The 13,826-nt window shown below is 37.9% G+C and overlaps 1 protein-coding gene and 1 long non-coding RNA gene across 2 annotated transcripts in view; both read left to right on the top strand.

The window, feature by feature from the left end:
* Window positions 1-13,826, top strand: part of LOC138359244 (uncharacterized) — a 597,135-nt gene that overhangs the window by 178,136 nt on the left and 405,173 nt on the right. The gene's annotated exons all lie outside the window — the stretch shown is intronic.
* The window catches only part of LOC138359239 (caspase-1-like), a 14,264-nt gene continuing 664 nt past the window's right edge, over window positions 227-13,826 (top strand). Inside the window, exons 1-5 of the mRNA XM_069318230.1 lie at window positions 227-343; window positions 3,767-3,887; window positions 9,012-9,190; window positions 12,469-12,604; window positions 13,339-13,491. Of these exons, the coding sequence (XP_069174331.1) occupies window positions 239-343; window positions 3,767-3,887; window positions 9,012-9,190; window positions 12,469-12,604; window positions 13,339-13,491 (694 nt within the window). The 5' untranslated portion in view covers window positions 227-238. The remainder of the gene's footprint in view (window positions 344-3,766; window positions 3,888-9,011; window positions 9,191-12,468; window positions 12,605-13,338; window positions 13,492-13,826) is intronic.

The following is a 13,826-nucleotide window of genomic DNA, read 5'->3' on the forward strand; positions in this document are numbered from 1 at the left end:
AATTGCTATAATTTTCAAATCATTTGGCACAGTGCCAGTTTCTCATACTTTCTGGTATATTCTCCTCACCAACTACATTTCCTTTGCATTAGTGTCTTTAACAATTTCTGCATTTACAGTCAGGTGCATTATCCTGTAACCAATGATTTGTTTACTGATTGTAGTCCTATTATTGTAGTCACATTTATAAATCTAATCTTTACTTTTCAGGAAAGAGAAGTTATCTAGAATAGCTAGAATGCCTGTGAGACGTGATGCTGTGCGATACGACGGGCATCACCTTCAACGTGGGCACTGTTTGATATTTAATCATCGTATATTTGACCCCTATACTGGTTTTATGGTAAGTAATTACAGCAGTATTTCAAGAATGACGACGTATTTAAGAGCATTCATGTATTAATTTATATATATCGTTACCGCCTTGATAAAATGAAGATATCTTATATCTTTTACCAGTTCAGTTTATACATTCTGGGCTGGAGTAAAGACTTCTTAAAGACTAATTATCGCATTATAAGAGTGCCTCCTGTGAGGGAATGGTGTTCTCTCAGCAAGACTTGTAACCCCTTGGCTGGCGTGCAATTTGGTGCAATGCTACGCACTTAGCATTGGATATCTATTCTAAGATATCACCTTTATCTTAGAATACAAGTTCCTCAGGTAGGGTATGGGGTGGTTATACCTGCTAGTTATACCAGCAGATGGCAGATCTCCCTTCACCACGAGGAAGATATCAGACACGATCCTTATCTGGCCAGATATCTTCAAGAACTTGTGCCGTTGCTGTAGGCACTTTACGTTGTTGATAACCTCTGTGAACGGCTTGCATGCCTGTCTTCGCCTTGCTGCACTCTGTGATGCTCCAACATTAAAGTAATCTCGGGCACTTCCTTATTATTCACTACGCTCACTACATTTTTCTACACAGTAAATTAAAACATAGGCCTCCAATTGTTTGGCCAAATGTTATACATTTCCAACATGCATATTCTGTAGCCATTTGTTTGTCACTGTTATTCATAGTACCTCAGTTTTTAACAGTCTCTCCATATGACCATTTTCCAATGGTTTTACCTGGAGAGGGTTCTGGGAGTTCTTCTATTCCCCCAAACCCGACCCGAATTCAGGCTTGACTTGTAAGAGCTTGGTCCAACAGGCCATACAAGGACCAACATGATCCATGACTTACATGGTCCAGTACCAAGATGGTCCTGCACGGTCCGCAGGCCCATATATCCACTAGTGCTGGTTGGTCCAGCACTTCTTGAAGGAAACTATCCGGTTTACTCATAAATACGTCCACGTTTCTTCCGGAAATATTTCTTATTCTCGCTAAGAGGATGTTGAACAACCGTGAAGCTCTGATGTTCGCGCAGTGTTTTCTGATTGTGCCTATGGCACCTCTGTTCATCACTGGCTGCATTTTCTTCCATGTCATTCACTCCAATATGTTGTAATTTTACTGTATAAATTTGGGACCTGGCCCTTCAGTATTTTCCATGTGTATATTATTTGATACCTTTCTTCTCTCCTTTCTAAATATGATGTTTACCTATACCTTTACATGTTTACCTATACAAGATTTCACATCTCTGCATTTGTTTAATATGTAAAAGTCTTGAGAGGAAATCTGGAAACATTTTACAAGCTTTGGCAGAAGAAGCATTTCCTCGCAAGAGAGGTCACCCGGGGTGACCATTGATGGTAATCAATAAATCTCATCTGATTTATGCTCTGCTGTTTCAGCAACAAGATATGTCTTTGTTTGCTATTCAACAGGATTTTGAAGTTTGCATAGGCTTGTATTTACTATATTACCCATATATATTGACAGACGTCCATCTCCTTACATAATATAGTAATACTAATGATTTACAAGATTTTTAATGCTGTTCAGCTATACTACTAAGTAAGCTGATGCATCAGCTGGCGTCATCAGTTTTAGCACAATTTACTCAGTCATTAAGTAAAAATCAATCTGAGTTTTGTAATGCTGATGATCTTTATAATCATTTTTATTATTTGGTGCTTTAGTATTAACACTAGCCTTATCTTAATCTGATTTTTATCACCAGAGTGATTTTGAAAGTAAAGTTGATTGGATGATCCTTATTAGCAACATATAACTGGCAATAGTTGACCTCTATAATCCCCTTGCATTGGGGTTTAAATGGGATTAGATTAAGTTTATATCTACGCTGCCAGAAGTGAATACCGTAAATCTGAATAGATGGCGATTACTTTGACAACGATTATAGTTATAATGTGATATATTTGTCATTCTCATCTGAGAAACTCCAATACAGCTCATTACTCACATTTGATATTGTAACTAAATCATAGTATTTTTGGGGAATTTTTGTATTTATTGACTCCCACAAGCCAATATTACCGCCTGCACACTTCTTAGAGGAATTGAGATAGTAGACAAAGACAATATTTAGCACGGGAGGGACACAAACAAGGTGACACAGGTGGAAACTTCGTACCCAAGACATTAGAAAGGGACGTTAGAAAGAACTTTTTTCAGTGTCAGAGAGTTTAACAAATGAAATGCATTAGGCAGTGATGTGGTGGAGGCAGATTCCAACCACAGTTTCAAATTTATCAGAATTTTACTCAAGGACTATATTAGGACACTATGCTAGTGTCCTCGACGAGGACAGGATGCTGGCGAAGATGCTCAAAGGTCCCCCAATTTGCCCTGATGAGCTTTTCCATCTGTATTTTAAAACCCAACAGCGTTTTGGCGTTTACGGCTTCGGCGGGTAGGCGGTTCCACGGGTTTACAACTCTATGGGCGAAAAAGCCTTCTATTTTCCTGTTCTACATTGTGGCCTGTTGAGCTTGAACCCGTTGCTCCTCGTTCGTGCCACATCTGACCTTTTGAAGAAATTTTTCGGATTTACGTCGTCCAAATTGCTTAGTATTTTAAAGGTTTCGATGAAATCCGCTCTGTCATGCCTGGTCTGTAGTGTTGTTAGCCCAGTGACCCTCAACCGTTCCTGATACGAGAAATGACTAAGCTCTGGTAAGTAAGTAAGGGCGAACTTGCCCTTCGGCTGTGGCAATACATGTTGCTCGGTGTGACAAAATAAACAGTTTCAAATGTAGATATGATGGAAGAAGATAGGCTCAGGAAGCTGTTCACCAGTTAATTGATAGTTCAGAGGCGGGACCAGAGAGCCGAAGTTCAACCTCTGCCAGAGCAACTTGGTAAGTACATGTGATTGTGTGAAGCGACGAGGAATGTGTAGACGGAGCCAAACGTTACACGCATCCCAGTTATATTAATGTTAATCTTAGTGTGCTACCGGCATTGTTCTGATACCTTATTTATTCATGTTTATAATTATAGTATGTTGTGGATATTATGATGTCCATATGATGAAGAGGGAGCCGGTCGGCCGAGCGGACAGCACGCGGGACTTGTGATCCTGTGGTCCTGGGTTCGATCCCAGGCGCCGGCGAGAAACACTGGGCAAAGTTTCTTTCACCCTATGCCCCTGTTACCTAGCAGTAAAATAGGTACCTGGGTGTTAGTCAGCTGTCACGGGCTGCTTCCTGGGGGTGGAGGCCTGGTCGAGGACCGGGCCGCGGGGACACTTAAAGCCCCGAAATCATCTCAAGATAACCTCAAGAAGATGTCATATATTGCATATATATTTATTGTATATATTTGTATGTGCAAACTTTCTTTACTAATTAAAGTTCATTGCTTAATTTGAATATTAACAGTTTTATAATTACAATCATTCAACAGGAGCGTCATGGGACTGATCACGACCGTGACCAAGCTCAGACGTTGTTTGAAAATTTAGGGTTTCAAGTGACGGTCCATAATAACTTGACCGTCGCCCGCGTCAAAGCTGAAATTCAGGACTGTAAGTATCTTTTACATATAATAATGTTCGTTAGACCTTTATTACATAAGCTTTTTAGCCCCAAATCATCTTAACATATTTATTTTTATCATCTTAACATATTGGATTCCATAGACTTATTTACAGTACAGTAATTACATAAATATTGATAACATCGCCACCATGACCTCGACCGTGTTTTGTATTTTAATGCAGTTGAACCCCTCTAGGTTATGGTGGTATATGCAGTGTGCTTTGTCCTCTAAATGTTGTTTAACCTTTACTCCCTCATTAACAAACTGATTCCGCATACAGGAATCAGGAACATAGGAATCTTGTATGCGGAGAGTAGGGACTCTCACTTTCCCCTTCTATCTCATTCACACTTGCCATGTCTGTCCATCTTATTATTATCTTCCGTGCCTCAGTTAGTTGAATACAGTTTCCATCATAAATTTGTTTAGTGCTAAAAATACATGTAGAGTGCAACCTCAATGCAGCGAGCTATATGGGACAAACCCAGCGAGTGAGGGACATATTGCAACCAGAGATGCCTTCAGGAAGCATTTGTGAGAGGAAATATTTTGAAAGACAAGAAAAATACACTGCTTCACCTGTTTCTTTCTTGTAATGTTGCTTCCTTATACAAAAATCACTTAAAATGTGATTAAAGATATATTAGGTGTTAACATTTATGCTTTAAAATTTCCCATGCTCTATGGGCAACATAGAGCATGGGAAATGCTCTATGTTGCCAATAGAAATACTGTATTGATGCAGTACCCCATCAATACCTGTATCTTTTCCATTTTTCTAAGGAGGAGCATTTCTCTCCCATTGGTATATCCTCTGGTATTCTTTCCTGTACTCTTTGTAGGAGCCAACCACCAAAACAATATCACATTCACATTTGCCCTTCTTTTCTCTGTGTGACCTATGATGCTTTTCTCAGTTTGACCTATGATACTTTTCTCAGTGTGACATATGATACTTTTCCCAGAGTGACCTATGATACTTTTCTCAGTGTGACCTATGATACTTTTCTCAGTGTGACCTATGATACTTTTCCCAGTGTGACCTATGATACTTTTCACAGTGTGACCTATGATACTTTTCAGTGTGACCTATGATACTTTTCCCAGTGTGACCTATGATACTTTTCTCAGTGTGACCTATGATACTTTCTCAGTGTGACCTATGATACTTTTCTCAGTGTGACCTATGATACTTTTCTCAGTGTGACCTATGATACTTTTCTCAGTGTGACCTATGATACTTTTCCCAGTGTGACCTATGATACTTTTCACAGTGTGACCTATGATACTTTTCCCAGTGTGACCTATGATACTTTTCTCAGTGTGACCTATGATACTTTTCTCAGTGTGACCTATGATACTTTTCTCAGTGTGACCTATGATACTTTTCCCAGTGTGACCTATGATACTTTTCACAGGTGACCTATGATACTTTTCACAGGTGACCTATGATACTTTTCTCAGTGTGACCTATGATACTTTTCCCAGTGTGACCTATGATACTTTTCTCAGTGTGACCTATGATACTTTTCTCAGTGTGACCTATGAAACTTTTCTCAGTGTGACCTATGCTTCTTTCAAAGTACAGAACTGTAAATATTACCTCCACCTACTTTGAGTTTCTTCTCTACTGATTAAAATTTTCTAAGGTTCACCTTTAATATTACTGTTGATACGATATTAAGTACACAGATATTTACAGTAAAAAAAATATTACTAACACTGTAAATATTGTAAGCATGAAGATAGACTGTACTCCATAAGGTACACTTGGTATCATGTAAATGATGAAAGGTTAGAAATAACTAAATTGATAATGCTTAAGTGTGTATATAATAGAAAAGCTGCCAGTGGAATATCTGGAAGTTTGTCTCATGTTAGCGTTATGTGAGATATGACAGAGTTGAATATCAGTAGGAACCATGAGGGGGATTCGAATCTATGGTCCTTAATCTAACATATCAAGTAAGATGAAAAGGTACATTGTAGCAAAATGTATAGTCAACATATAACTAATATATAAATTAACAAAGGTGATTACACTAGTGATGATATGTCCTATATACTAATATTGTGGAAGGTGGTAATACAAGATACAGTTTAAGTTTGAAGCACAAAGTAGGAAACTATGAGGATGAAATTAGATACTTCTCAATTTACTTTTAAGTAAGGCATAGACATGTTTTTAATTCATTAGGCAGGGAGTTCCATAGACTGGGTCCTATTATTGGCATGGAGAGTTTGCACAGTATTAGTTTGACTCTGGGGACAGTCAAGGATATATTTATTTATAGTGTGGTACAGAGTTTGCTACAGTTCTGATAGCAGATTTTTGCTGAGTGATGATGGACTTGAGGTAGTTTACAATGGTGGAACTCCATACACAGATACCATATGTAAGATAGGATAGATTAGCGCGAGGTACTGTATAGTAAGAGGAGAGCAGAGTTTGGAATATAATTTCTGATTTTAGAGAATATACCAATCTTTTCTGAGACTTTTTTGTATATGTGTTGTATGTAGGTGCTGAAGTTCAGTCTCTTGTGTATTTATAGGCCAAGGAACTTTCCCTCGATTTTATTGCTGGTGTTAACATTGTCTATCTGATGTTAAATTTGATTTGAAGATTTATTACGAAGTTTAGTTCAGTTCATTGATTATGCACCCCATACTTATCTTGTGGGCGGTAGTGGAAAGGGTTGCAGAGGCACATAATGGGCTCAGGGACAGAACCTCACAATTCATTTAGTTACAATCTTGATGAGCTAGTTATAAAATTCAATATAAGTCGTCACATCAACAATGGGTTCGAGATCGACCACAAGTACAATTTCTAAATTAAGCAACTGACATATGTGGAAAGCTAGTGTCACAATTGATATGTTTGTCCTGTAAACTGCCCCCCCCCCCCATCCAGTGGGCAGCGGTGGATAGGTTACAATCACTTAGTTACTACCTACGGTTAGCAAACTGGGGATATTTGGCTAAAAGTCTCCGTGGTGTAGTGGTAAGACACTCGCCTGGCGTTCCGCGAGCGCTATGTCATGGGTTCGTATCCTGGCCGGGGAGGATTTACTGGGCGCAATTCCTTAACTGTAGCCTCTGTTTAACGCAACAGTAAAATGTGTACTTGGTTGTAACAACGATTCTTCGCGGCAGGGGATCGTATTCCAGGGACCTGCCCGAAACGCTACGCGTACTAGTGGCTGTACAAGAATGTAACAACTCTTGTATATATCTCAAAAAAATAAAATTTCTGGTAGCAGATCATTTTGAATGAAATATTGACACATCGTTGGAACATTGGTTATAGAATTGTCTCTAAATTCACGTATCTTTTCGCACTCCATCACATAGTGACGGAGGGTGTGCGAATAATTTTGTTGACACAGTTTACATTTGGTCAGGTCTACATCAGCAGATAATGAAAATTCCCAGAGATACTTGTAACAGAGTCTAAGCCGAGCAGTAGTAACATCTAGAAGTCTGCTAATTTTATTGGATGATCCATAAATGTGTAGCTCCTCTTGCATGATAGTATGATGATAGATGGAATTACTGGATAGAATGATGGAATTATTACAAAATAAAATATATTTCGTCTTTTCTATGTTATGCAAGTTTGTTGATTGCCAACCATGAGTGGACTTTTTTTAATTCATTATTTACAATATTATTTAGTGTCTGGGGGTTGGGGTCAGAAAAATTGAAGCTAGTATCGTCAGCAAATAGTATAGTTTTAAGAATGTTAGAAACATTTGGCAAATCATTGATGTACATAAGAAATAGGAGAGGTCCTAGGATGCTGCCCTGCGGCACTCCTGCTGTCATTGGTAGAGTGGGGAAGGAACGAATATAGTTCAGAGCAAGGCTTCAGATACCATACTCAGTTTATATTCATATTCAGTTTGCATCATACCATTGATGCAGTTTAAGTAAGATGTAGTTATGGTTTACAGTATCAAAGGCTTTTATCAGGTAAATGAAGAGGCCAACTGGAAATTAATTTGTTGCATTTTTTGCAACTCTTTGAGCATTGGACAGTGTGTTAATAGATGATGGTGATTTTAAATAGATTTTGAATAGGTGATCTAAAAATAGATGATTTTAAAAGATGTAAGAAATGAAAGAATAAAATTTGAGATGATAAAAGCAATTGTTTGAGGAGAATAAAAGAAAAATTTATAGTGATACTGAAGCAAGAGACTTTAACCAGATAAATCTTTATACTGTATTAACAGTTTAAAGGCAAGGAGACAGTGGGGAGCATCTAAGTCCATCACTGTCAGAAAACACTTGCTGTAAGATGAGAAAACAACCTTCGCTTAATGCGCATGATACCTAAGCATGTTTGAGATAGGATCAAATGGGTAGAGATGGGAGCAGCTGAGGGACCTCTTAGGAGAGTTTCAGTCCTTTAAGTGCCTCATATCTGAGAAAGGTTCCACTAGGCTGCTTCCCTAGATAACTCCACAGAAAACAATCACAAAACACAGAAACCAATAAGAAAATATCAATTAGGGACAGTTTGTAGGGGGGGGGGGGTTAAATTAGGGACAGATGATCGAAGCCATAGAGGGCTGCAAGTAGGATATAAACCCATTCAGGGATCGAGTAACACATGCTTTAAGTTGAGAACAAATGGTAAAAAATAGCCCAAACAACAGCTGATAAGGTCAGCCAGTGATTACTGAAATTGGGACTTTTCAGTATAGTCCAACTCGCAAATCATCAGAAACAAATACTCTATTATGTCAGAAAATTAGCTCTCTTGTGGCTAACTATTCAGTATGCCCCTTAAGGAGCAGGGTGATTTGTAGAGGTACCTATCTCTGTGGATTAAACAGATCCACCATGAGCTTGATATGTTAAGCATGTTTACGAATTGCCAGTGAGTTAAACACAAACTACCGAGGTTTGCTCAGAAATTAGTATTCGTTACACTTAACGCTCTAACTTTCAACGAGACTTGATATACATGTTTCTCTTGACGAGGTCGGAAGTATAATATATATATTTTTATTATTGTCAACTTAATTATCTGAGTTTAAACTTCCAATATTTTATGCTGATAATCTAATGAAATTTATTTTTACACTCCTATTTTCAGTGGCTTTCGGTACTGATCACACAGATTGTGATATGCTAGCTGTGGTGTTCATGTCACACGGGGAACAAGATATCTTGTGGTGTAGGGATGGCCACATAAAAGCAGAGTATCTTTTTGAGAGCTTTCAAAGCGATCAATGTAAATCTCTCGCTGGAAAACCAAAGTTGTTCTTCATACAGGTAAAACTGTCATGTATAAAGCATGCTTAAATACTTAACATTAACCTAAATAATTAACAGCATGCTTATATAATTAATATTAACTCACAATGACCATAAATTTCTCCCACCTAAGTGGGGGAAATTTTCTGACTGTCCTGGACCATTATGAAATTGACTTGATGATGGCTCACGGTGTTCTGAAATGTACCTTTTTTATTGTGTGTATTTGTTCTAGCTATGTTATTGGAATTTTTATTTTAATACTTAAATATCTATGCATTTTAATATAATAATAATATTAACAATGACAATAACAATAATAATGATAATGATAATGATAATAATAATAATAATAATAATAACAATAATAATATTAATAATAATAAGAATAAGATTAAGAATAAGAATAATATTTATTTATTTACAAGGTACAATGGGTTGGTGAGATTACTTAAGATTGGTATTTTTACATTCATGCAAAGCCATTAAGGGTGCATGAGTTAGTTTTTTGAGCTTTGTTCAATGTTAACAAATCTTTTTTGACTAGTTGTACATGAAAAGGGCTGCAATTGTTCCAAGCTTCAGAACTGCAGCCTAAATAGAGAGGGAGATTGTTTTTCAACGAATATTACACATTTTCAGTAAGTTACTTCAACCACATGTTTCAGATATAACCATTCTATGACACTTTTCTGACACATTAGCATATAATAAAGGATCTGTTGCCGCGGATTTTCCAAAATATGTTTAGTTTTACTAATACAAATAGTCAAAGTTCCCCCCCCCCCTAAAAAAAATGCAAATATATCATGTTTATTGCTTTTATAAAATCAATAAATGAAATTAACATATCAGGTAAGATGAAAAGGTACATTGTAGCAAAATGTATATAAACATATAACTACAATATAAATTGACAGAGGTGATTACATCACCATATACAGTATGTCTTAAGTACTAATATTAGGGAAGTGGGTAGTACAATATATGGTGAAAGTTTTAGGCACAAGGAAAGATACCACGAGGATGAAATTAAGTACTTTTTGGTTTTACTTTTGAATTAGGCATAAGTTGGACAAATTTTTAATTCATTATTGAGTGAGTTCCATAGACTGGGTCTTTTTATTTGCATTGAGGATTTGCATAGATATAGCCTGACTCTGAGGATAACAAAGACATATTTATTTCTGATGTGGCGCTCATGGCTTCTATTACACCTGTCAAGGAAAAGTTTCAGATCAAGATTAGCATTTAGGATTAAAGTTTGCTTCATGTATATATCACATGAGAATGTGTGGAGTGAGTGTATTGTTAGCATGTTAAGGTATTAACATGTTTAGCATGTTAATTCCTCTGAGCTTCAGTAGTTGTCAGGGAAAGTCGAAAATTCTAGTTTGGCAAACTGGAAACTTTACTTATTAAGACTACTCAATAGCTTGGTCGTTAGATCTTCGGCCTCACAGGCGTGGGGTCCATGGTTCGAGTTTATTAGAGCCCAAGTGAATGGAATAAGATGATTGATTGATGAAGATTAAGCCACCCAAAGGTGGCACGGCCATGAATAGCCCGTAAGTGGTGGCCCTTTTGAGCCATTACCAGTATCAAGAGCTAATACTGGAGATCTGTGGAGGTGTGACTGCACCCTGCGTGACGGGAGATGTCTGCCCCAATAAGATGAGGCACTGTTTGGGTTATATATGGTCCACACGCCAGCGAGTGGACCATATATAACTCTTCTTTTACCGGTTCATCAGTAAATTATGGGCCAATGCTCTACAGAATCATCACGGTGACAAAATACAACTTCACTTCCAGCATCACACTGGCAGGCGGTGTTTAACACCACCGCCAGTAACAGGTGGTAGCCTGTTATAACACAGGCTTCAGTTACATCAAGAATTAACAGACTGACGTTAATTCTGTCTCATAACTCAACTCACGTTGCTCACGTGGCCCCACAAAGTGAGGTGATTCGATGAAATATTTATGCCCAAGCTTACCAAGTGCTGTTGGCTAGTTGGGAATATAGCCTCGGCTTCCAATGACCTTAGTACAGTCACGGTAGTCGAGTTGTTAAGGAACCAGGTACGCCATGGTGCATAGTGCTCTTGGCTGTCTGGGTTCGAACCCTTCTGGGGTATGGAGTTTTCAGTTGCATATTGGCTTGAGGACGATTCAAGCTAACATATGTTGTTGAATATGACCGAAAAGGTAAGATTAATGACTCTAACCCGAATCTTCTCAATATTTCTGATGCTTTTCTTCACTGTCGAGGGTAGATGAAAAATTAATTCTCCAAAATTTAATTTCACACTTTATTTATGGTCTGACGCCTCGAACCGTTTTGCAAGACACTTCTTACATTTTCAAAGACAATTTTACATATTTTGCCAATGCTAATATTCGCTTGTGGTGAGGTAATACAGTACATGATTGAGATGTATAAGTGAATCAATGGGTACATCATTGCGTGTTTTATCTTCTTGCTTCTGTGTTGGTTCAGGGTCTTGAAGTGGGTAGAATGTAATGTTCTTATTGGCTTTTGATTGCTGGTTTTTGACTTTTTGATGTGTAGGGCCTCGCTGATGTCGTGTCTCCTGTTGTCATTGTATCTGTCGATAATTTCTGTGTTGCTTGTTAAGCTTTCTCTTGTGATGGTCTGGTTGTGTGAGGAGATTATATGCTCCTTGATGGAGCCCTTTTGCTTATGTATTGTTAATCGCCTAGAGAATGACGTTGTTGTCTTGCCTATATACTGAGATCTTTGTGGCTGACAGTCCCCAAGTGGGCAGGTGAAGGCATAGACGACGTTGGTTTCTTTCAAGGCATTCTCTTTGATCAACAGCCAATAAACACATATTTACATTCTACTCACTTCAAAACCCCGAAACAACAGACCACTGTTTAATTCATATATATGTATGAAATACAAACAGACCACTGTTTAATTCCCTTTGACTCTCAATATTATTTGTTATATATTCACTTAACTCTGTGGGATTTTTTTTCCCTTAATATACTGTGCCCTGAACAGTTCATTCCCTTTGTATTATTTTACTGTCACTTTCCATTACATCGTCTGACCTTATCAATCCTGAAATTGTACACTTTCAGCCACCATTACCAACTTCTTTACATGTATACACTTTCTGTTTCATGTGACTGCCGGAATGTCAGAACGGCCAAGTTCTGTATAATATAGACTGCAGATATGTAGAGAGCTACAAACATATTTTAAATATAAATATTCTCGTAAAATCTTCATTATTCATATCTTTGACATGATGTTTTTGCAGGCATGTCGTGGAGAGCGTCTGGACACTGGCGTGACACTGGAACGCTCTCGACCTACTGATGAGACTGACTGCGGTTACTTGTCCTACAGAATTCCGGTAGCGGCTGATTTCCTAATCTGCTGGTCCACCATACCAGGTATCGTATGTATAATTGTACAGAACAGTTATCCCTGAGGTCATGAGAGCTTTGTACCTAGATGCCTTTAATATATCCAGAATATATAGTGTGTGATACACTAGCCAATATGCTGTTGGCTAGTGTGTGAGAGAGTGTGTGTGAAAACAGTGGAAGTTGGGTTTGAACCAGGTGCCAGGAAGGAGGCCATGGCTACCGGTTCTTAACTGTTTGCCTTTGTTCACACGGCAATAATTGGGGACCTGGTGTAAACAGATCTCTGGATTGTGGTCCATTGAAAACTGATAAGTTAAAGGTTAAGATAAACTATCGGGGAGGGAAGAGCTGTTAGCCTGTTAACAGGAGTCATAAATTTTCTGCACATGTTCCCTCGTGTATAAAAACTAAAAAATAATAAATATTTTCTGACACTCAAGAGGCAGCTCTTCCCTTCAGTTGTCTATGATGATTGAATAAATGCATGATATCAGTTAGCGGGTGCTCTGTGCTTAGAAAGGTGGGCATACTGGAAGACAGTAAGAATGAGACAAAAGGGAGTTAAAAATGGAACCTAAGAATAAGATTTAAGGATAAAGTGAGAAAGAATGTGGCTATAAATAATGAGAAATTGTGTATAAAGATAAGAAAACTTAGCCAAGCTTCTCAAATTACCGGGGAAATGTTTGTGAGGAGCACTTCTTTAGGCCTATTCTATGAATGTGAATTTAACTTTTCTCAACTATGATTAATTTCAGGTCATTATTCGTGGCGCAACATCTCTAATGGTTCCTGGTTCATACAGTCGTTGCTTCATGTCTTGGGCAAGGAATACACCTATGAAGATTTGCTGTCCATGATGATAAATGTCAATAGATATATGATTATTAACTACGAATCCCACTGTCCTTGTGAGTATTTCCTTTAAATTGAGTATATACGCTGGTATAGGAATATGCCTAATTCATTTATACCAATTTATGATTTATAGCAATTTTCCATAAGAATACGGTAATTATCTGTACAACAGTCAAATAAAAATCAATATGTGGTTTGATGCAGGTAAAGGTTAAATTTCTGAGCGTAGCCCACTCGATAATTTCCTCAAGTAAGCTTCAACCTCCCCAGAGGGCATCGTGGAAGCCCAATTGAGAGTCAAACCTTCTTCCAACACTAGTTTAGCAGGAATCTTTCCTAAACACCCTTGCTCCAGCCTTATAGAAAATTCCATAAGGTTCCTTACTCA

This window comes from Procambarus clarkii, chromosome 90, assembly GCF_040958095.1.
Source record: "Procambarus clarkii isolate CNS0578487 chromosome 90, FALCON_Pclarkii_2.0, whole genome shotgun sequence".
Classification (NCBI taxonomy): domain Eukaryota; kingdom Metazoa; phylum Arthropoda; class Malacostraca; order Decapoda; family Cambaridae; genus Procambarus; species Procambarus clarkii.